We start from the raw sequence: 26,331 nt of genomic DNA on the forward strand, positions 1-26,331 counted from the left end.
AAACTAGTAAAGATGGTCTTTTTTGTACTTGTACTTCAAACAGAGGTTAATAAAACAGAAGCTACAATAACCTAAGTGAAAAGTACATTCCTTATTAACTACTGCACTCCATATCTCTCATCACTATTAACATTATTTTAAATCCATTCCAGATTCATTTTTGATCATGTACAGAAGAGATTTTTACACAGTTCTCTTTATCTTACAGTTTTTCAAAACTATTACTGTTACCCAAAAGATCACCAATATTTCTGAAATGATTCCCATCTTTTAATCTTGTTGCCAGCATAAGCATTGAGTTACAGACTTTTTTGGAACAGCATTTTCAGCAGAATGCACAATATTTCACATTCTCATTAAACAGTGGTAATGATGTTTATGAAATTTGAAGACTTCTTTGGTTTGACAGTTATATTTTAAGAGATTATATCAACTGGGGAAGATATCATTGCATTTAAGTTTGCAGTCCAGTCATGCATTCTCCAAATTTAAAAACAAGAAATTATAAGAGACTGAAAAGGAAATTATTCCATACTACAGGTACCATAAAACAGCCTTGATTAATCAAATTAAAATGCATACAACTTAATGTTAATTACTCTAATATTTCCCAGTGGCCAAAGGGCCAGACTTTCAAAAACAGGTGCCTAAAGCTTGTCTCCTAAATCCTTATTTGGGCACTTAAATAAATTGACTTATTTTCAAAACTGCTGAGTCCTCCTGGTAATAGGATAATGAAACCCAGACAATTTATTCAGATGTTTAAATATAGACTGAGGAAGCCAACTTTAAGCAACCATTTTTGGAAACGATATTGAAAGCAATCAAAGTACAAATACAAATGTACAGTCTCTGCCTTCAAGATCTTCCAATCTAATTTCATACATGACTCTGTGAAGAAGGATTGAGGACAGGAAAACTGTGGATACAGGAATGAGATTACCCAATAAAAATATAAGTTTCTGCTCAATGTAATTGTCTAAATGTGATGCTTCCTTCATGCCATCTACATATTCTCTTCTCTCTTAAATAAAAAGGTGACACCATAAAGCTTTTATCTATTAGATAAAAATGGCTGAATGATCTCACTTTTCTGTTGCAAGCACATTAATAATCCAAGTGACTGCAAGTACATTATCATATCAAAATCTGGAGGGGTTACAGAACTAACTTGACATTTTATTCAAATACTGAACGGTTAAAGGAGCTCCTCTGTGAAAAAGGCACTTTAAGTATAGCTTGACTTTGCACATTATGCGCACCTTTAATTCCCTGGCACCAGTTGTCATGTTCCATGACAAAAAGCAAAAAAAATTCAGTTTGCCATCATAAATATGGCATAACTCCATTGAATTCTGTGAAATTACACCTGATTTGTGATACATCTAAGCAGTATTTGGCCTAAAATTAGATAACCAATGCTGTAATTCCTAATTCAAGCAGAATTCACACCAAACTTCAAGATTTGGTCCAAAGATTGAAACAATAATAATTAGAAATAGTCTGTCTCCTGAATAAGTCAGGAGGTTACATGGTAAGGGAGCTGCTTATGTTATCAATCACTCATACTCAGCAGACATAAAAACTATGCTAAAGTCAAAATTCAAGAGGACTTTCGAAGTGGAAGGAAGCCCAGAAGAAGAGACTGGACCTCCTGCCTTGAAGAGATCCTCATGAGAAGCATCCCTGTAGAAAGGGATGGTGTAGCCTGGTTGAACTACTCCCATTATATATCTGTCTGATGTAACGAGTTCACAGGAAAATAGGAAATGGGAGAGACAATCTACATATGGTTGGTGGAGGAAAGGATGGTGTAGCATAGGAGCCATACCATGGGGTGATTTGTGACCTTTGACCAAGGAGTCAGAATGGTGGCTTGGAAAAGATCACTAACTGGGGGGCAGAAGACATTCCCTTTTGTGAGGTAAATACCGTTGGGCTGTCTGCGACTTGCTAAATTTTCTTTTTCTTGCAGGGATGTAAATGCCCAAGGATCACAGGGTCACCCTAGAGTCCTTGACAGAGTGCCAGGACTCATCTGTTGCACCACTGAAGAGTTTGGACCCTGTCACAGATCTAAAGAGTGCCCCTTCCTGGCCCTCCACTAGGACTTCTGTGAGAGGAATCCAAGCCCCTGTGTTCTGGATCTCCAGGGTGTTTCACGCGCCTGGATCCTGCATGGAGTCCAGCCACTGCTCTCAATTTGGGGTCCCTGGGCACAAACTCAGGTCACAGATCTTGTACTGGCACCTCCCCCTCCCACCACAAGTGTTGGAACCCTCTGTCCAGCAGCTTAGCCCCTCTGGGTACAGCACTGACCCTTCAGATTCTCTGGTTCTTAAACAGATCCATCACCCAAAACTCCATCCAAAAGGAGTGAAGCTTCTGGCTTACAGTTTAACTCTCTCAGGGACACGCAGCAATTCTGAAGTAGTGAGCACACACACACACACATACACAGTTTCTACAGTCTAAAACCTTTATGCTATTTATTTAACAGATAAAGCACAGAAGAGTACAGATCAGACAAAATAATACAATATCCTAAAAAATAAAATATCCACTGTCCCTCACTAGGCCACCCTTCCCTTGGGAGTCCTTTGGGATCATCTGTGTTCCATCAGGTAGGAAGGCAGGGTCCTCCCCAACTTGGCCTACCCTGCCGCTGCAACAGCCTCCTTCATCTTAATCTGGTGCAAAATGGCTCTCTCTCCAGTTCCCAACTGTGAGTCCCTTTTTAGACTCCAGCTGGGTTCACCTGATTTTTTTGGTCTGTCTTTTGGTAATTTTCCATTACTGCCAGTCAGGAATCAGGGCCTGCAGCAGACCAACCCAATACAGCTGGCCTGCAACAGGCTGCCTGATTGGCTGGAAGAGCCAGCAGACCAATCGTAAGCCAGCAGCAGCTCGCTTGTTGATCAGTGCTCATGCCTCGCACTGTGACTATTCCTGTGTTACCTTATTCCTGCTACCTCTACCATGCTCCCAGCCTTGCCTCAGACCTGCCCCCTCCTGGGACCCCACGTTGCCTGTTACTCTGCTTGTTCCATGTGATCCTAAGCTCTGGTCTCCGGTTCCTGCCTCCAGCTTGATTCTTGGGTCTGGTGCCCAGTTCCTGACCTCTGGCTTGACCCTTGGCTCTGGGTTCTGACTCAGGAGGACGTGTCTTCTTCCAGGTAGAGCAAACCTATTTTCCCAAGGTATTTTACTTTGAATAGGTGATCATTGCATGCTACCACTCTCCACTGTCTCTGGCCTGGCAGAGACATGACTCAACCCTGCTAACTCATGGGGGATTCACATATATATAGGCTTTTCATGACACATAATTCCATGACACAATTTCATAAAATCACCCACAGTTCAGAAGTGATACAGTAGAACTCCTAATTCATGATAGGGTCTTGAAGGGAAGATCTTCGACCGTATTCTGCACTTCTCTAGAGAGACCAGGGGACTGCAGCCATGAAGCTCAATGCCTAACCATGACTAGAGTGAGAGACTGTGTCAGCCACATCAAGAGAAGCACGTAAAGATGCTTTGGTGATCATCTGAAATGAGGGCTTTAAAATAATTCCTCTGGTCCTGTGGCAAATGGTCAATAAATTGGGAGAATTTGGTGTACTTGGTGTAGTCTTACTTCGCCAACAAGGCATAATGGTAGGCTACCATGAATTGTAACACAGATGAATAGCTTTTGCGGCCAAGAAGGGCCAGGTGCTTAAGTTCCTTACGATGAGGAGTAGATTTTGATCAGATTTGTCTGTTTCTTTTGTTAGCCATATCAACCACCGGTGATTTAGGTGTGGGATGGGGGAAAAAAGAGCATTTGGTGACCACACAATACTTTTTGTCGGCTCTCTTGCATGTGGGTGGTACCAGGTGTCTGCTATATAGTACAGGCTGATGACAAGAGGGTATCATTAATAGGCAGGGCTATCTTGCCTTTAGATGAAGTATGCAGGATATCCACCAGCGAGTGCTGAAGCTCCTGTATCTCCTCTAGGGGAATTCATAAATTCTCTGCCACCATCTTTATCAGTTATTGAAAAACTTTGAAATCATCCATGTAGGATGGGAAAGGGGGCATAACAGCCTCATTTTCAGAGGAAGAAGATTTATTGGAAGGAGGTGCCTCCTCCTCAGGTCTTGGCTCTTGATCCGCTGAAAGGTCTCCCTGGCACAGAGGGACTTCCCGGGGAAGAGGTTCCCTAGGTACTGGTGGCTACTGCTCCTCCTCCTTTTACATGAGGACACTCTATAAAATTGGTCACTGTAGAGGGTCCAAGGGTTCCAAAAAACTCAAGGTGGCAAGGACATGGAAAAGAAGAGGGACTCCAAGGGTGTTCTTGTGAGGACTGACAGATTAGGGATCTCATCCACGGGATACGCTGCCAGGAAGGGAGATTTGTGGAAAAGTGATGGAATCTTCAACAGATCTCTCTGATTTCAAGTGTGTATCATCCCCCATATCCAATGGAAGAACTAAAGATATTGGTACTGTTAGTCAAGGGGTTACCAGCATCTGAATGAGTACTGGCGTTCAATATTTTTGTGGGCGGGCGTGGCAGAACTAGATGGTAAGTTGGTGCTGGTAGGTGTGTCAATACTATCAGGTATGCCCTCCCTGTACCTCTCAGTAGAGTGAATTTGGGCTCTTCTACAAAGGTCATCATTAGGGAGGAATCTGGTTGCCCCAATGATCCAGAGCAGTAGTCCTCACATTGAGTACCAAGGACAATATAGAAGGTCTGTCCACACGCCTCTCAAGCCTGTGACCCTCAGAGGGGGCCCCAGGTGGGACCGGTGGTTTCTTTGAGGGGTCCTTGCTCCTGGAGGGCTCCAAAGGTGCTTCTCAGGGAACCAAGTGGGATTGTTTGCCATGAAGCTTCTCGGTCCACTTCCTGAAAGCCTTTTTCATCATTACCAGACCCTCAGCACCAGTTGAGGTAAGACCCTCAGCAGTACCCATAATAGGATGAAAGGTATCCTTAGAACCTGGTTTTCAGGGTGACTTCTCCCTATGTTTACAGCTTCAGCATCATGGAAGAGCTGAAATCTTGGCACCTGTGCCTTCCATGTTATGGAAATCAGCTTCCTTCATCCCATCCCCTGAATTAGTCCTTAGTGAAATCTAAAAGGGAAGGAATCGCTGCCTGTTGTCAAGACACACCTCAGAGTCTGTATTGGATATGTTGAGATTACAGTCTCTGTCAAGAGATTGAGGTTGTTACTTCGCTGAATGCTTTGGGACCTCTGAAGCTACCCCTGTGTCTTTGCTCACTGGCCAGAGCCAAAGAAATTGCCAGAGCACTCAAAGATTGAAGCCAATGTCCTGGAGGGCCAGGAGGGAGGAGTCAGCTATCACAAGTCTCAGTGAATGTTCCATAAGGAGCATTAGTTTCAGTCTTTCCTCCCTCAGCTTCCTAGATCTGTTCTTGAAGCCACAGCAAACCTTACACTTCAAATGGACATGAGACTCTCTGAGAGCAGAGGCAGCTGGAATGCCCACTGCTGAGGGGGAAAGACCTCTGGCAGGTGTGGTAGGGTTTGAAGCACAGAGTTTGGGGCATAACCCGCAGAAAAAATGCCACAGGCAAGGTGAGAATGGGATAGCAGAGGATGCTGATGATGAAAATCTCTGATCCTAGGCGCTCGGACGTGTGAACATCTAGAGTGGAGCACCCACAGGGACAATAACTCGAAGAAGTCCCAGTTACACACTCTCTCGCATGCTCTCTCTCTCTGTCTCAAACACACACACAAAGCACTGAAAAAGCAGGCTTTAAAAAAAGGGATGACTTGGTCTTTCTGTGAGGGAGTGATATCAGCCCCAAAATTTATTTTTTTCACATACACTCATCCACACCACCCAATAAACTGCTAAATACCAACCTTATTAAAGAAGAAAGGATGAATGGATGGAGAAGAAAAAACACTGGGAAGAGGGGAATTTTCTATCTTGGAATATTATTGAAATGGGTGGGATAAAGCAAAATCATCAGGTAGAAAGGTTTCTATTAAATAAATTAAATCCTGCCTAAATATTAATATGTGTTCAATTAAAATGTCGAGTAACCAATGTAACAGAATCTGTGCAAAACTTTCGCTGCACTTCAAATAAATTTTCTAGGCAAAAAGGAACAGAAAAAATATTCTATGCCAATGCCCAGGATTATTCAGTCAGTAAAAGTATCTTGGGGCTAAATCCTGGTACCTAGATTCTGCTCACTCCTTATTCCCACTAACTTCAGTGGAAGTTTTCAAGAGTAAAAGACAAGCAGCAGAACATGATTTCCCATGGGGAATCTTCCAGGAGAGGGGCAGGGAGGGAGAAAAAATGTGTTAGGTTCCCCCTTGCAGTTTCTTTCAATTTATTCCCTGGGGAAGGCTGCTGTTCCCTTCCTCTTCCCTTATGGAAGAAGCAGAGGGTCTTTCAATATCCATTTGGATTTCGGGGATATGCTGGAAGCACAGGGCCATGAAAATCCTAGGACTCTGCACAGACTCACTGACATTTTGCAGGTCTTCTGGGCTCTTTGGTAGCAGTTCTAATGGTGCTATGTTCTTAGGGCTTCCCCCACCTATGACAGCCCTGGAACCTCCCCTTTAAAAGAAAATTCTCCAGTGGAGAAGGGGATCCACAGGAAGGCTTCAGCAGTATTAACTGTCCTATGGAATCTCTGCATGTTACTGGAGGATCCTCTTGGCTCCATCCCCACTCACACAACTCCCTTCCTACAGGTCAAGGGATAAAAGAAATCAGATCCCTGAGGAGGCTGCCCTCCTCTGATTTGGACAGATCTGCAGGTAGAGGGACCTTCTCTGCCTGAAGCTATGGGGCATGATGTGGCTGTATTTTCCCTTTAAAGCAGAATATTTCAAATATTCCATTTAATTACACCAATTCATACCCCCATTTTAATAATGGCCATAACAATACTTTGCACCCTTAAAGCATCTTTCCTTGGATCTCAAAGTATTAATCAGTAATGGATGAAAACTTCAAATGAGAAAGCAGTATAAAGAATCAAGGCCCTATTATTATGAAGTCCAGTTACCAGCAAATAAAGAGATACAAGTAAGTGAGAATGATATAAGCTATGGATGGACAATAGGTTGCCTAAGGAAGTACACTGACAAGCACACAGCATTCCCAGTTTTCAAACAAATCCAAGCGCTCACTAGATCACAAATTGTATTTGTTTTATGTTTTAACTGACACATTGAACAAGTAGTCCAATGTACGATTCCTGGTGTCATTCCCTGTGCAAGTCAAAATGACACAGCAGTCACTAATGATACTAATGCACCTTACAAAGGTGCAAGGATCAGCACTCAAGCACCATTTGTACCACTTCAGTGGAACAGCATTTCCAATATGACAACTTATGATACCGAGAGTGATGATATATGTGTTTAGATTATATGTACATCACCTTTGCCCGATGAGAATATTGAAATTCTATTGTCCATGAGGGCAGAAGGGAAATAGGAAGCTACTACTGACACCACAGACTGTGATGGTTTCCAGCCCATGTTACTGAAATCTCTTTCCTTAGAGATTGTTAAGGTCAGGCTTGACAAAGCCCTGGCTGGGATGATTTAGCTGGGGATTGGTCATGGGGGTTGGACTAGATGACCTCCTGAGGTCCCTTCCAACCCTGACATTCTATGATTTTATGATTATGGTTTAGGACACGTGTATCGTACAAACCAACCTTTTCTTCATGTTTTACTTCAGTAGCTGAGACTATTTTGGATACTTGAGCTAAGTCTCTATTTCTGCATACATTCATAGATTTTTAAGGCCAGGAGGGTCCATTGTGATCATCCAATCTGGCGCCCTGCATAGCACAGGTCAAAGAACCTCATACAAGAGCTGGGGGAGTATACTTGGCAGAGGGTCCTTGACCTGCAAGTCAGTTCTCCCTTAATGTAAATAAGCCTAGTACGTACATTGACCTTCAAGAAATTATGCAAATTCTATCTGTTTATCGAGGCACTTTCCAAGGAGTTACTTTATTGCAACTGGGGTTCTTTTGTTTGTGAGGAAGTTATTTTATTTGCATTTGCTAACATTTGTGGGGATGACAGAGTTTTTGTTTTAATGTTTTTATTGTAAATGCACCTAGAGATTGAAAAACAGGTGCATCTTATAGATGGCAAATGGTCTAGATTTAGCAGCTTTGGTATGCCAGGAAAGAATGCACCAAAGAAATGGTATGGTGGTGTCTCAAAGGAGGGAGATAGCTTGTTTGCTCATAGCTTAGCGCCTTCCTGCAGTTTCAGACCACCATCATCATTTACTTATAAGAGCACTGACATTAACTTTCACAGACACAGACTTAACACCAAATTTAATGCTGATGCAAGCAGGCTCTGCTTTACTGGCTTCAGTGCAATTTTGCCCGTGACCTGTCTGACACTAGTAAATCTGATCCTTGATATTAAATGATAGGTAGTATCAGAGAAAAATGAAAACCAAACAAAGTATTTTGGAGGGAAGGGGAGAGGAAGGGGTCAGTCAAGAACTCCCAGCTGAATGGATCCTGTACTCTGTGCAAAAGCTGAAAAGCTAGAATGATAGGTTTGGATACAGACTCTTTGGCAAACACCAGAACTAGTATGGGAAAGACAGAAACAAATATTGTATATCTAAGTCAGCTTTACTACTCTCAGAAATTATAGCTAACTAGTCCAATGCAAACAATTAGAAACTGAAAAAACTGTACTTAAATTGGCAAAGAGTCCTGTGGCACCTTATAAACTAACAGACGTATTGGCGCATGAGCTTTCGTGGAGGATTCACCTTCGTTGGATTCACCCACGAAAGCTCATGCTCCAATACGTCTGTTAGTCTATAAGGTGCCACAGGACTCTTTGCCGCTTTTACAGATCCAGACTAACACGGCTACCCCTCTGAAGCTTGTTCTTAAATTGTCATCTTAAATGCTCAAAGAGGATTGTATCTACAGGACTGGGGGGGAGGGGGGCGGAAAATGTTGGTTAGACTTCTATTTGTGACCATCAGAATTGTTACCATAATTTGGTCTTAATGATCTCCTTTTGCATATGGCTTTTTAAATGGTTATTATTCAGCTTGATCTATGACTATAATGGAGCAGAACAGAACTGTGAGTATAATTAAAATAAGTTCCTGTAAAAGTGGAATATGTAGTACGTTGCTAATGTGTAAATGACTAAATAACTTAATTAGGTGAAATGAAGTGCACTTATGACTACAGGTGCTTAAGCCGAATCATGATAATGTTGTGTATATGAATATATATTTTTTTAAATATGTTTATTAACCAAACAGTAGGGCAAAGAAATACAAAGCATACACCAACTACAAAAATAACAGGGAATGCATTTAAAAGGTTTTCATTACAAATTATCATGAAGCTAGAAAAAGTCAATATTTTTAATCACTTTAAAATACTGAAACATGTTTTCACTATGCTCTTCTACTCCCTGAAAATCTGTTCTGACACCAGCAAGGTCTCACCCCAGCAAGGTCTACATCAGCATGTAAGATAAAAATTAATCTTCTGGCAACCCTAATCTAAAAAATAAACATGACCACAAGTGCAAACTATATATTTTCACCACTGTCCCCGTCACCTCCATTCGCATAAGCTTGCAAGATATTGAAATTTACAAGTCTGTAGACAAATGAGGCAGACAAAGGGCCCCGATCCCACTCCTGTTGAAATCAGTGCCAAAACCACCTCTGACTTCAGTTAAGACCAAAAGCAGGCCCCAGCACAGGGGGGAAACTTCATGAAGTGCACTTGATGACTCAAAAAATAGAACAGGTCTTGACAGTGTCCCATTTGAGAGCATCAAACTCAATACGAAGAGCTGTAAAAATCACTTTACAGCACTTGTATTCCTCAATTCATCCATATTCATTCTTCCTATCTCTATCACTGCACCCTAGGTGAATGTAACATAACCATGTGCATGATGAGGAGATGAATAAGACAAATTATTGAATGTGTGCTTGAAGGAGGCTTCAGCCAAATCAGAAATCCTGAAATGTGCACTTCTAATTTTACGATGAAAGATAAAATAGAAAAAGTCTTCTAAGTGGAAGCTTCACAAATACTTGAAAGAGCTGCAGCATCTCTTCATCCCAGGAAGCAATGATCCTGCTTGCTGTCCTCTCCAAAACAAAGATACTACGGACTTTATCCCATTAGCTCCTCCCCAACATAAGAGCAGATCCTTAGCTGATGTAAATCAACATAGATCTATTGACTTCTATGGCGTGATGCATGCCACTTTACACCAGCTGAGGATGGGATCCATTAAAAATCCACCATCCATTTCTTTAATATTTGTAATGCTTAAGAGAAAGCCATAACTACCAACTCTTCATTTGCGGATACTATTTCCCCACTAGTGTTTTTTTGTTTTTAAAACTTTCTCACCCTTCTGAACTTGCTGCCTCCAAACAGGAAAGAAAGTGTTAGTACTGAAATACCTTAAGAAATGCCATTCTTACAGTATTTATAGCTAAGCTATAAGCAAGAAATCTGTTCCCACTAGATTTTCAGCCCAGTTTTGCAGATCCAAGGTAACTGGATAAGCATCTAAGCTCTTGGGTGCTTATCAACACAAAATCTTTTGTCAGGTTCACCCATCAGTAGATGAGACGTTCTTCTGCAGCAAATAAGTTCTGTCATGAAACCCTAATGAAATTAATAAGAAAAATAAACGTTTCCAGTACAGATGTTGAAGACAGCTCTCAAACGTTTCAAAGAATGGTGGCATGCTAAATGGCATTTATCTGTATCTAAGCAAACCAATGTGAATATAAAATTCTGACTGTAACAAAAGTCTCAGATAATTACGTGTTATTAGCCATTGAGCTAGGTAAAACAAAATGGCACTAATCATGGAGATGCACAATCATGCCTGTAAAGACTCTCCACCAATTGGATGAAGGACATGGAACTAACAATGGGATAAAATGATAGTTCAAAGAAACTCTCTCTTTGAAGCATCAACAAGAAACTTGGCCTCTTAGAGTGAGGTAGCTTCCTGACATACTCTGAAGAGATTTCATCTTCAAGTTTCCTCCTTATGAACAAATTAAGATTAAGAAACTAGATAGCATGTCTCAAACCTCCTATACTTTTGGAAATGTGGCAGCTTGAAAAGGACACTCTCTCCTATCTTTCTGAGAGATCAGATACTGGGCCAGATACAGACCTATAAACTAATTGGGCAGCTTATGATTCCCTTGCTAATAACAATAACTTACTATGCACAGGCACGAGAACCTTGCTTTGGCATGATAATGATGTTATCATGGAGTACTGAATATATGCTGTTAATGATGGAGGGCTGGCTTCACCTCTGACTGAAAGGAGCTGGAAATAGCTCACTGCACAGTTATGCACAACCTGGTCTCCTATAATAGTTTCCCCAACATGGTAACCATATTTTTGGCTGTCTTCAAGGAGCATCTCCAGCCACGACGAGAGGGTATGCTTTGAATAAATAGCACAGCTCATTTTTGCAGAACATTTCTGTGGATCTTTATTCTTTGTGCACATTTTCACTACAAAGGGAACATATGGTCCATTATAACTGCTTCAAAATGTTTTTGAGCCATTTGAAAAGTTTTTAGCCTCTGGCACCATGGGGTTTACAATATCCCTCTCTACAAGGGTTCCCCGGGGGGCGGGGGGATATTTAAATCATACAGTACCTTTGGGATACAATTCATTTAGATACCGTGCGGTCTCAGTAACTCCTGTTCACCTTCAGCTATTTCTTTTGATGGATTTATATACTGTACTTGGAGAAATGTATTAAGCTTCATCCTTCCCAATAAACAATAAGAATTTTTGCTGTGGGATGCATTGGGCTGCTAAGTTAAATCGAGACACATTCTAGAAAGTAATGAGGTAACACTTTGTTTTTTAGCAGGGGTTTAAGAAATCAGCCAAAATTGTTATTTCTTCTAGCTTCGTAGAAGTTTCAGATAAGTCTGTCTTTGATATTAGAGTATGTATTTTTGGTAAAGAATGTTTACTCTGAATATTGTACATATTGAGAGCTCAGGCATGGAATAGATTATTAAACTCTTTGCGAGATGGAACCAAGCCATACTCTAAATTTTGTGCCACCCCAAACAGAGAGACAGTCTTCCATGAATATAAATAAATAATGTGAAAAACACAAGAACAAGAGAATGGATTTGCTGTTCATTTAATGGAGATCCTTGATCTGACAGTTATGAGAATGGAGAAAGGTCACTGTACTCTGGGAAAAAGGAAAGGAGATAATACAGACCTGATAAGACTTAGAGAGACCCCATCAACTGAAAAAAACCTTAGAGTAAATGAAAAAGATTAAAAAGAATAAATTCTTTCTCACTATTATTTTCAGTGTGTTTACTGGTGCATTTCACACTACTTTGTATATTAGACATTTTCACTGTTTCCCCGACATACTTAATTTCCTGTTTGTCTGGGCTTCTCAGACAGAGACAGATGGAGATTTAAAAACAAATAATAGGAAAATGTGGCTGTAAAACCACAAAAATTTGCAGGGGAATTCCAGAGTAAGTGTCATACCTGCAATCCATTTTTTGAAGTTGAATTAGACTTCAAGTTGATTGTGTCTCTTGCAGAAAATGGGTCTCATCCTGCTCCACCAGTGGGCAGGATTGGGTGAGTACAGAAAGAATAGGACTGCCTCTTTTTCTTTTTTCCTTCCTTCCCCCCTTCCCCCCATAATCTCAGTGGACTTTCCGTCTAAATGACTGGACTAAGGAAATCAACAAAGAAGGAACAAATATAAAATCTCCATGAGTCTTAGCAAAGTGTGTCTGTGTCTCTCCCTCTGTAAAATTCCCATTTTGAAAACGCAGCCTAGCCCTTCCCAATGGCAGACTGGCTTCTTACATCTAAAGATACAATACATCACACATTCCAGTTTCCACATGCAAGGAAGGAAGGACAGTCTTCCTAATACAGTCTCTGAGTACCCAGGACTGAACAGAAACGTTTAATATTAACCCAGAGAGAAGTGAAAGGTGTTATTTTTTTAAAAATAGTCTGGCAACAGTCTTTCAACTAAACTAGTTTCTTGCTTAAAATAATAACAACATACAGTCATTATTTTCACCGCTAAGTATTAAACAGAAAACCAACAAGGTGCTTGTAGACACGGAGCATCTACAGAAGAATGTACATTAAAAGCTCCTATGGCGACCAAAACTGTTCTGAACTGTGTGTTTATTTTTGTGTAATTGGTAATTTTGCTATGTTCATTTCCTCATTAGATATCAATGCATTTTCAGGATCTTGTACGTTTCAATCACAGTCAGGGACATGAGAAGAAGCATTGCTCTTTCACACTGACCAAACCGCTTTATCAAATCTTGACACGAGCATGAACCTGAAGCACTGTCACCATGATGCTGCCACTAGTGCCAATTAGCTACTCCAGTTTTAAAAGAGAGAGATAAAAGAAATAAAGTGGAATATAAATGAGGAAATTAGGACAGTAAAAAAAACAATGTCCATTAGTTAATAAGCTAGCTCTTAAATTAAATTCTCGAATTTGTGGTGTTTATGAAATATCTAATTTAGGCTAATGAATTTTCTACTATTTATACAATAAGACACAGGATTTCCTAAGTAAATCTTCCCAAAGAATACGAAATCTACGGAGCAATTAGACAAGAAGAACAGAAGTTAAGCAGTGCATTTGTTAGCAACCATGATCCCGTAGAATGAAGCGGACTCATCTAACTTCTAGATGTATTTAACTACATTTTTCTCCGAAGGCTTCTATGGACAAAATACAATCAAATAAACTTAGTTTCGAAGGACCAAGAATATCACAAAGAACAGAACTGCCTTCGAATAGCATTAGTGGAAGACCAATCAACAAAGACTCCTGATAACATACTGCACGTGGTATCTGATACCTAGCCAGTCACAGAAGAGTGAATTCAGGTTGCAAGGTCCTATGAAACAAATTGTTTTGGTAATATGTAGACAAAATGAAAGAATACAAGGCAATAAATAATTGTAGAAGTCCGTCAAAAAACAGAATAGCCCAACTTATGTACACAGACAAGAATAGCAAATCTTTATTTTCCAAATCTTTATGTCCATTTCTCCTCCAAATCTTCATCACAAACATTCAGTTACTGGTGAAAAAGGATTTTAAGCCTAACAAGCAAAAAAAGTGGCTCATCCAAACTCAGGTAAATTTATGCATCAGAAATCAATACAGCTCAGTACAGCATGAAGTACTTTGATATACACCGTACTGTAAAATAATGTATTTAAGAAGGACTAAACCAGCAATTATTTCTAAATCTGGGTAGGTATGATTTCTGCAAGGTGAAGTGCAAAGCTTTAGGCTTTTGCAATAAAAACACAACACAACACAAATCTCTTAATATCCAGATCACTAAAGTCCAAATCCTCTCCTCCATGCACAATGCAGGTAAAAGAGCTGAGTGCTGGGGAGATCCACTGAGATCAAGGAAGATAAATTACTCTCCAAGCCAGTGGAGTAACCGTAGGGCAAACCCAGGTCTGCTATTGCAGTCTTAAAGCTGCAGTAGCTAAGGAAGCTCTTGAGCCTCCTCCTTCTCTTGCAGGAGGTTTGGGTATTGGATCTATCCGTGGCAGTCATGCAGCCAAGGCCCTACCCTTGCCCTTCTCTCTAAATCTCTATTCAGTCCCAACAGGTCATGAAGCAAAACCACAACTCTGATGCCTATTGGATGATAGTCACGCAGTGGAAGGCTGGGGTAAAAAAGGACTTACTTCTAACAGACTATAGACCCAATTCAGCAAGATGCTGAATCCCTCCTGTGGCTGCTCAGGACTGACCTCTTATACAGTTAAAAATTAAAAACCAATTTAGAATAAAAACCATATTTGAAAATCACTTTTATTTGTATTACAGCAGTGTTCAGAGGCCCCAGTGTGCTAGGCACTGAACAAAAAGAACGAGACAGTCTTTGCCAAGAAATAGACCAAATAGACAAAGGAAGTACTATCTATCCCATTTAGATGGGAACTGAGACACAGTCAGAGATATGTGACTTGCCCAATGTCACAAAGAAATCCATGGCAGAGCTAGGAAATGAATCTTGACGTCCAGTCCACTGCCGTAACCTCAAATAAACCCTCCTCTTCCTTCACACTCCCTCCAATCTTTGGTCAGCATTCTGCCTGTTCCCTCTAACCAATGATAGCATGGAGGAAGCTGATGTCATCAACAGTAACCGAGGAAACACAGACTTCTGAACTCAAGTCTTCTAGTGAGTAAAAGGATAAATATTTTGCTTTAGGTTTCATTTTAAAGAAAATAGCTCTATATAAGAGTATCTTTATCATTTTCCACATTTTATCATTTTCCAAACGTTAATCTTCTTCTAATCAAAATGTAGTATAATATAATTTTGCCTAATTCTGTCCCAACTAAAGTCAATGGCAAACCTTTCATTGAACTTGTGGGGGATCAAGATACTTGCCTTTTTCCATGTCTGTTCACTTAGTATTTCAGCCCGATCTCAGAACGAATACCCCAGATCAGCCAGCTAGAGTCTGTACTTAAATGTTAATGTGAGATCCTGAAAACTGAATTCAAGCACTATTTGGTTTGCCACAAATTGACACATTATATTGGGTTTTGATAGTTTGATGTCCGTGCATCATAAGGTTGACTAAACTATAGTTCAGGCATATCCCCTATTTTAAAAAGCCACTGTAATGGTCAAAGAAAACAAATGTATTGAATTAATATACAGGATATAATTAAATCACAAAGTATATTTACAGATTTGTTATCATTCTAATTTAAAATCATAAAAGTGATGGAACTCTGGGCGATTCAAGTCATTGGAGTCATGAATGTGCATCTGAGGACAGAAATTCAATTTTTAACCCCATTTTACATAGATATCAAACCACACGATGTATCTATATACATATTAAATCCACATAAGAAATCTGCCTGATGCTAACACAGATCTTCATTCATGAGAGTTTCAGCCAAAGGAGCAGCACTGCAGATGCTACCAGGTTGCCTTGCACTCCCTCCTAGCCTCTGCCCTCACATGTGCCCTACAGGATTCACTCTCCAGGCTCCACGGATTCAAGGTAGAAGATACTCCCACGCACTTATTTGCATCTTTCCAAGTTTCTACGGAGGGATGAGACTTTTGCATTCTGTTTAAAATATAACAAAAACATTTAAATGCAGATTTGTCCCCAAAGTATGCTTTGAACCCCAAAGTCCACTGCTACATAGTTGACTGCAATACCTTTCCTGCTTCTGATCTTATTTGGAGGGGGAAGAAGTGACTGGCACTAGGCGGTGGTTTAGGAAAGGGACTGGACAGCCTGAAAGCAAACGCAGCATTGCTCTCTAGATGGGAATCCCTTCATAGGTCCGTCATGCTAGCAGTAGGCAAGGCTGCTAGTATGGATCTACCATGCACCTAGTTACCCTCAAATATATGCAGGTTCACACAAACAACTTGCACTACAGAGACTCCAAGTGTCACAGCCTCAGCTCAGGACAGGCTTGCTTTTAAGACTTTAAAATAACTCCCTTTCATGCATTTGCATCTCACTGATGGCCAACACTTGCTGTCCTCACTCCGGAAAAACTCCCATTGACTTGAAATAGGAACTTTGTCCAACTAAGGAAAGCAGGATCAGACATCTTAAAAGGGAAAACCAGTGGTGAAAAAAATGTGGCACTGACACATTATGCACTATGTTACAGTTTGGGGCTATTTTGCTCCCAGACTGAAAGTTTATATGCCAGTGCTGAGCAAAGTTCAAACGCTCAGTCCAAGGCACAAACTTCTCAGAAAGAAGGCGTGTAATGGAAATGCTGACAGACCCTTAAATCGAGTGGTACTAGCAGGTGCTCTCACGGTACAAAGACATAATTCAATCAAGTTTTAGGCTGATGTCACAAAGTACAAAACAACTCAAATGGTTTATGAACGGTACCAGAACCTCTGAGATTAAATTACAGTCTTGATATTCAATCAGGAGTCATGCTTTGTTATTTTTAACATAACAAAATCCTTTTAACGGTTATTTATCAAACAGGTTGACCATAGTCAAATGCATGATCCAAGGACAAACCAGGTTATGCTGTGTTAATCTGGTAACCCGCAATTTTATATAAATTATTCAGGAACAAGGCAGTTCAGGAATCCTTTGTTTATGGCCAACATCATCAGAATTCAGACAGATGGGTGCCCAATCTAGTTATATACTCACAAAATATAATGATCTTATATATTATATTGGTGTATCTGATTAGACTGAAAGTCTTTGTCAAAGATATACTCTAGTTCAATCACAATTTATTGGCTTAGATGCAGAAATTACTGGGTGAAATTCTATGGCCTGTGTTATGTAAATGGACACGCTAGATGATCATGGTGATTCCTTCTGGCCTTAAAATGTGTGGATGAGATTCTCACCCCTGTTCTGGTCACAGTACACTGGGTAAAAGGACCGGAGCAGCATTAAGGGGGTCTAAAAACCTAGGATCCAGCCAAGAGGAGAATTCCCCCAGCACAAGAACTGAAGACGACAGCCACATGCTGAATTCCAAGGACTCTTGCATATCCTAGTATAAAGGGTGGGGCTGAAGATGGGAAGGGGATGTCAAGGGTATGAAGAAGTGGAGCTGCAGCACACAGAGTTGCAGAGATTCTAGACAGTGCTTCTGTCTACAGGCAATTGGTGATAGGCTATCATGATGTGGACAGCCCTGGCTAGGGGCCACTGCGGCTCCCTGAACTACTCAGAATCGGCACAGAGGTGACAGATACCTTAGCCCCACTTCCCCTCGAACTGCAGGTTCTATCATGGCACAGCACAGACTCTCACCCTATGAATATAATAAGCACGAATATATATAGCATATCCACATAGCGCTCAATTCTGTTGCTCTTAATCACATGAGAAAGTCCACTGACCTAACTATTCCCACTGACTTCAATAAGAATACTAACACAAGTAAGGTCTGCAGGACAAGTCACCCTTAAAGCAAATCTGAAAGAAGACAATTAAAGCCCAATTCTACTCCCCTGGAAGTCAACTAAAGATCAGAATTTGACTTCAGTGGAAGCAGGATCAGACCCTTATTAAACTTTTAATTTCAGTGACCAATATCTCATCTTTCACTTCCGATAGACTTTGAATAGACTGGGTGAAAGGCGCCACTTAAGTGCTTAATGCATGATCTTAACCTCAGAGGACTTTCCATCAAGTGAAAGAGGAATCTCTAATTATTTTTAAAAATCAACTCTAGAGGATAAAACTAATTCCTCAAAAGTACTCTCCAAATACAGCAGGACGTGTGAAGTGCTGTTTCCAAAATAGATCAATACAGTTAATAAACTCCATATTGTCACTACCACCAATGATAGTCGAGAAAGTCATTCATTAAATGCTAACTGTCACAAAAAAGCACAATAGCATTCATAGGAACAATAGTGTAACTGTACCTTTAAATATAATACCTTTTCACAGCTCTGAAATCCACCAAGATAAACTGATTTTTAAACACACCTGGTTGTTTGATAAGCTGATCAACTGCGCTTTTATTTACTTTTGCGATGAAAGTAAACATGCCAACCTTTCTCAACACTTTTGCTATTCCTGCAAGTCTGTTAAGAAAAAAAATATTTTAATGGCCTTGTAAAATATTAAGAAAATTGTCTAAAAATTCAGTCACTACTGCTTCTGTACTACAGCCTTGCCAATGACCACTAGGCAATAAGCCCTTATTGAGAGCAGGTTAGATAAGACGTATGGAGGTCCAGTATTCAAAAGAAGACACATGGCATGAAGGCACAAATCCCAAATGTTTATACTTCATAATTACTGATAATGGTAGCAGAGCTTGGGCACTTGGGCCAGATCTTGGGAGGTGCACAGTACTTCCTAACAAGAACAGGAGTTGAGAACCCTGAAGACCTTATTGCTCTGGGCCCTTGGACATTCAAATATAAATAGCTACTCAAATGAGAATGCCCAGTTTTGGTAGTTATTTTTTAAAATCCGGTTCTGTGTTTAAAATCAAGATTCTTACATGCAGTTTCTTGTAGGGATTAACACTGCAGAAAGAGTGGGCCAGACTAAATGTCCAAAGTGATCTCATTTGGCTCTTATTGTTATTATTATGTATTTCCAATCATGTACTAGGATGCTTTCCAGACAGAAAAAAAGGTCAAGATTCCTGTCCAAAGGTCCTCTATGAATGTAAAGACTGATAAACATATAGATAAAGGTTACGGAGGAGTATAATATATACATTGATATTTACTACAGTATAAATATATACATTTATTAAATAGGACATGTAAACTATTCCCAAATTACACAGATTCTTCTCTCTAGAAACCAAAATCTGACTTTATTTATACCCGTAAAACCCAACTAACTTCAATAAGAGTTTTGTCTGAGTGAACACTATGGGATTTTTCCCCAATGGTTCTATAAGCCTCTAAACAAAATGAGCATGATCCTTGAGATACTTCCTATAATATAAATGAATTTGCATTTTTTGGACAAGTTTAATTTCTACCTGTTGAATGGCTACATTCACCACCTTGATAACATTTATCCAAAAAATGCTGGTAAAAGATCTTTAAAATACAGACTATTTGAAACACATACACTGTTCCTTGTTAAGCAATTGCAGTTCTGTTATCTTGGCTCATGGGAACAGATCTAAATAGCATCATAATATCAAACACTGAAAACACAGGCCAGAGGTCACCACAACTCTACTTCTTTCTAGGCCTTCCTAAGTCAAAAACTTCCAGATACAAAATGTAGTTTACCTTTAGATGTAAATGTTTAATCTGAAAAGCTTATAAAATTACTTTGTTTATCATAGCAAATGTAAGAAAAAAGGAATAATTTTAAGCTCAAAACACAACTGTTTATATGACAGTCTTTAGTACTCTGTCATTCTGAGCATTTAAGAGAGATTCAACATAAACTTTCATTACATAGTTCTATTATATATGCTTATGTGACTCAGTTGTTCATCTGTTATCTAAGTGATTTCCTCATTGCAGTAATATGGTAAAGATAATTTGCTGATGTTGTCCAAAAATGTTAATTATTTAATTCTTAACAGTCTTTGAATCCCAAAGTGTGTTTGTTTAAAACCTGTTATTTACTGAAGTCATTATCAAACACTGGACTTTCAAATTCAGCCATGGCATAAATAGTAGTGTAAATTACACACTGGACATAAGAGGGCCAGAAAATGTGTATAACTGGCAAAGCAGTGCAACTTGCAGGATCTGTTGTTCAGCAGGTGCACAACGCAATTATCATTTATGCCTCAGTAGTGTTCTATGGGAATCAAATTCAGTTGATGGGACTTGTACTGACTTCTGACAAGAATTAATGTGAATTTGGTTCCCAGCTTGCTGCAGGTGGTGTGGGAACAAACCAAATTAGAAGAAACCTATTGTATCTCATACCATCCTGATAATCTCTTTTTCTACTGTATCCGTCAGTGTGCAAGTTACACTGGTTTTGAAACCCCATTTAATGCCAGATCAGGGCAAGTCACACTGGTTTAACACTTGCACCTTCGTAAGACTAACTTACATTCATTCAATAACTTATAACATCATTTATGTCAATGCTTAATGTGGCCGACAGACTCCCATAGCAGCTGCACATGATTCTTTCAAGCTGCACTGGCTGAATTTTGGACCCAATTAATTTTTTTATCACTCAGACTGTGAAAATATATGCTTTAGAACTATAAACTACATAAATGGGGTTGCATACCTACATACATCGTGCGATAGGTATATCCTGATCATGATTAAACAACAAACCCATACTAAACACAAAAAAGATACAGTAGCTAACAGCAAAGTACATGTATATATTACAGTTTCAAATATAATAAACACGGTACTGCACTCTACATAACCTTTTTTGTAAATTGTTACCTAAACTATCCATCATCTTCCAAGGCTACAGTATGTCAGTGACCTCTTCGTCAGAAGTTAAGAGGGGATCATATCTTCTTTCTGATATTATTAAGATACTAATTTAGTTTCAAATTTTAAAATATAGGCAAATAATTAGAGATGGCATTTACTTTAGGATGCTCTTTATAGAATAACACTCACTTTGGCACTTTGAATAAGGTACATGCTTGGTAATAATCTCTTCTATTTATGCCTAAATGTTTAAGACCTATAAGTATGTAATATGGGATCTCAGGGCCAATTCAAACACCAAAATGTAGTCCTCATTCTGCTTCCAGTATAGTCAACAAGAGATTTGCCATGGAGGCTAATAGGAGCAGGATCAAGCTCTTTATACATAAACATAGCTGGAAGGATGGGAGGTAACCAGCATTCTTTTTCTTCTTAATCATAATTACACAACATTAGTGATGAAAAATATGAAAGTAGTTGCTCTTCAGTATTTGAGTAGCTAAATCCTAAAGATTTAGCAAAAGACAAAATAAGAGAAGAATATTACAATCCATAAATACAATCTGACCATGGTGAAGACTGGCAGGTTAAATGATCCAAGGGTCTGCGATTTCTACTGCTACTTTTTTTTTTTTTTTTTTTGCATCCATACACCAAAATGGTGGAATGTCGTGTGTCAAATTGATAAACATGACACAACATGCAACTGAAGCCCACACCCATATTAAATAATATTTTTCTAAGTCTGACCCTTAATGTAATCCATTACAAATTTGAACATCTACAGCTAGTCTTTCAGGGCACCTGTTTAACTGCAACATATAATCATATACCAATGCCAGTTTCTACTTCTCAGTTATTAAAACTACTCCTCTGCCTGGTTAAAATCTCTCATACTTTATTTTCTGCTGTTGAACGGTAATTCTGCATTTTTTTAAAAAATAAAATAATATTAGCACTCCTCAAAAAAAAAAAATCTCCCAATCACGTCTATTCTCCCCCGCACACACACACACACGATTCCTACTAACATTAATGTGAGCTGTGGATGCAAACTGAGGTGGCACTAGACTCAACAGCTACCAAAACCCTTTTTAAGGTAAATATTATATTTAGTGTAAGTTTTCCTGCTGATCAACTAATAATAAAAAAAATATGTGCTTTATCACAGAAGGCCATGCTCAAAGAATGAACTGTGTAAAAGCCCTTCACATTTTGCTACAATTTACCCACAAACACAGGCCAAGTCAAAAATAACTTCAAAATCAAACTGAATGTGTGTCTTTCTACTTAAAGAAATATTAATTGGTAATCACTATTTTTCCAATTCAGGACAACTTTAATCAAACTAGGGACACAATTAAACGCAAACTTTTAAATCCTTTAAATCAATAGACATATTCAGTAATGTCTATGCTAACGAAGATTTTTCACATAATAGGAATGGCCTATCCTAAGCATTAATTCGTTCTATTGCTGTTCTCATCCACACAATATTCAAATACACATACTGTAAGCAATCTTTAATAGATGCTTGAAAATGTAGATAAAATTAAATACTTGCAGAAGAAGAAGAAGCCAAAATTTAACACAACTGGGAGGGAGAGGGATTTTGTAACCACCATATAATAGCTGGAAATCTGAAGTGTGCCAGATGTGACCAATGTACTAGATCTAACAAGTTGTTCAGTACCAACAATATCATATGTCTGTTTCAAAATCTATTCTCAAAATCAAGTACAAACAATTATTGTCTCTCTCTTATCTCACACTCCCATTGCTAGCTAACAGTTTTTATTGTAGAGAGTTGATATAAATGAAGAACATGACAGATATTCACAAAATATTTTAGAATGTTGGAAAAGTAGATTTTGTTATTTTGCCATCCTTTCCTAAAAATTAATAAATAAATAATTGATTCAAATGGACATGTGTATTTCTCACTTTGGTTTAAGACCATTGGCTAGCAGGTACTAAATCACTTTACAATTTCAATATACAAGTTAAAATAACTCTAGGGAAGTTTTCTTAAAAATAATTCCAATCCTCACCAATTCCCCCTGTTAAGGTCATAAAGCCTCTGAACGAGCATGGCTGAATTGTTTTAGTGCTCTCTGCTGAACACCTGCAAACATCAAACAAAAGCTGCTGGTCCTTTACTGGGTTGACAAAAACCTTTCATGTGAAAAATGCTCCATGGGAATGTGATGGCTGTGGCTCAGGTTACATTCCTTTCTCCCTTGCAGCCTCACCATTTCTTAAGGTGGTAAGAATCTATGTTTGTGAAATTAAAGATTAAAGGAAATATGGCTCTACTTTATTTTCATTCACACACTACAAATCACAACAGAGCATTGTGTATTAAATGAATAAAGAGCTATAAAATGACTTCAAGATTAAATGTTACCACACTCCGCACAAACACAGTTAGTTTCACCTCACTACATGGGACTACTTTTCTTTGGGGTCTTTTTTGTACTCAGAAGTTTCAAGTCAACACAGAGGGATGACGACATCTGTGCGTCTTCAACACGAGAAATATCAGTTTTACTGAGGAATGTCATTTGTCTGCTCAAACTTTTTAAGTTCATCTACCCAGTAGAAAAAGTAATCTGCATACAAGTCTCAGTTTTGAACAAATTTTGATAGCTAAAAAAAATTGGGACAATAAATTATATTTCTGAATTACGAATATCACTGTTTTTAATGCTGCTGAATATTCATTTATCTAAAACATATCTTGCAGCAGTTTCCAAGGCACTACTATACACAGCTATACACATATACCATGAAACAATAACTACACTTTTTCTTTATACAAGTATATCTTCAAGGCCACAGATATACGATTTAGTGCATTAGGTACAATACTTTTAATATGTGGGTATTGACATCTTTCTTGGGAACCAATGAACAAGTATTTTAAATTGCCTGTCTAATGACCAAACAGGAGATTTTTATATAGTAAATTGCAAGTTATTTACACAAAGAATAGTGAACATTTTCTTCACACTGTGAATAAAATCTACCAATATATATTTCTATTTATCAGGCAGGGCAATTCTACCCTCTTCTATCACAAAGTGCTATATTTAAGCATATGCATGTTAGCACAGATTGTGAGATTAAGTATGAATTTCAATGAGAGCTGCTATTTTAAATGGTCCACATCTTAATATTACTGACTTACCTCAGTTCATTAAATCATTTGCATGTCAAAAATGATGCACCAAAGTTATTTCCATAGTTTCAATTTTAGACATAATACAAACACTATAAAACTCAATTTCACTAACTGTTTAGAATTTTTATCCTTTGTTATTTTTGATCACACTGGCTTCATAGCTGAAGCATAAGACAAATTTCTTAAATATAGCAATCTATTTAATTACTGCTAGATCAAAGTTAGCTACTGCATTGATTGTGTATAAGCATGACAAATTGATTTGTCTGGCACAAATGCTTTACACTTCTGTCCAATGAAAACAAATGTATTGAATATTATACATTCAATAAAAACAGCTATTGTCAATAAAATTATAAAAATAGGATTAAGCACTTTAACATAAGAGATATTAGGCAAACTATGACTATAAAGTTATTGAGATCAGTAAAATCTCCAAAGTCACTACATTGAAAATATAACTATATTTATGAAGAAAAATCATAAATATCTTGTCATTATTTTAAAAATCTAAATATTATCAGAGGAGAAAAAAAATAGAGTTTAATAGCACTAAGTGGCACCTAATAGGACATATAAATATTGTATAACACAACCTAACATCAAATTAATGGTAATAAAGTCCTTCTTTAGAAATTAAAAGTTAATTAACGTATCAGTGCATTTCAGAAAAATGGTTAAACTGAATGCACAGAAGAGGTTTCTTTAATTACTTGAGTACAAACTGAAAATAACAGACATGAAACTATATGCAGTGACTTTTACACAGAGAGAGAGAGAGAGAGAGAGATCCAGTGATAGTTTGCAGTAAAGACTTGTCCAAATTTACTACCTGATTTAGAGCAGTATTCTGTATACAATACTGTTAGGTACATTGTACAGTTATGTTCAATTGCCAGTACTTTTAAGACACTGCAACTGTTTAACTGTAGATGTATTTGTGACACATCCAAAACACTACTTGCAGCAATGTAAGAAACCCTCTTAAATGGAACTGAATAGCCAAAAGAATAAAGAAATTTAAATGTGTGTAATTTGAAGTAGTCAGGCATATAAAAATTTCTGACATAAAACTCCTCCCTAATTGCCAGACAATCATTGTACAGGTGTTCTATTGCGAAAACTCTGATTTATACATATACATAGATACACATATACAATATGTCACGAACAAGGCTCATATATTTATTAAATGAAAAAGTCACCCATATACTACAACTACAATAAATAATAAATAATATTAATAATAATGATAATACTCAGTGAATTTCAGGGGACTCTTTGAAAGGAGTAAAAACATTAAGAAAGAAAAAGTATCAGTGTCTTAAATTGAAAAGGAAAATTTTGAGATTTCAAGTTGATCATGATTATTCCATCAGTAAACATTAACTTCTAAAATTAAGAATTATTTGCTTTAGTATGGCTGACCTTTCTATTATGATTCTTATTTTTTATTTATTTATTTATTTAATAAAAGAGGCTTTGTGACTGTTAAGTCTTATCCTAGCTGTTTTGGTTACCATTCTTCATATAAATAAACACAGAAACCCCCATTTTTAAACATTCTCCAACGTTTGATTTTTTAAAAAATGAGATTTAACCTAGCTCACTTTGAACAATTATACTGTTGATTTTTTTATTTACAATAACAAACGTATGAAAATATTTGAAAATGTTCCAATCAGACTTGTCGAAATAATAATAATGATAATACTACCAGCTCTTATATAGCGCTCAATGAATGTGCTCTCCAAAACAGATTAACACAACCAAAACGGACAAAATGCATGTAAATAAATAAGACTATTTTAATTGCATGCTAAGCAAAGATTTTACATACTTGAGCCAGTAAAATGTCCACTTGCCAAAGAAGTTGGTCCATTTTTCCCACTGCTCACAGGAGGTGAAAACATCTACAAGAAACAAAGAAACATTACTGCTGGAAAACAGGAGATTTTGTGTTCATTGTTAACCCAAAGTTCCTTCCACATTCTCTAAAAAAGGACATTAATAGTTTACTTAATATGAATCATCCATCTGAGATGATGGTACCGAAAATGATACCGTATTTCTTACAACCCCACCCCTAGCCCCTTACCACTTCCACTTTTTTTTTTTTTAATTAGGCTCATTAGAGTCCCAAACA

General features: G+C 38.2%; 1 protein-coding gene across 14 annotated transcripts in view; it reads right to left on the minus strand.

Moving 5' to 3' along the window:
* Positions 1-26,331, minus strand: part of TCF4 (transcription factor 4) — a 315,108-nt gene that overhangs the window by 284,556 nt on the left and 4,221 nt on the right. For all 14 annotated transcript variants that reach the window (XM_073343585.1, XM_073343588.1, XM_073343590.1 and 11 more), the window contains one exon: positions 26,026-26,098. In XM_073343585.1, the coding sequence (XP_073199686.1) occupies positions 26,026-26,098 (73 nt within the window). The remainder of the gene's footprint in view (positions 1-26,025; positions 26,099-26,331) is intronic.

Source organism: Lepidochelys kempii, chromosome 5, assembly GCF_965140265.1.
Source record: "Lepidochelys kempii isolate rLepKem1 chromosome 5, rLepKem1.hap2, whole genome shotgun sequence".
Classification (NCBI taxonomy): domain Eukaryota; kingdom Metazoa; phylum Chordata; order Testudines; family Cheloniidae; genus Lepidochelys; species Lepidochelys kempii.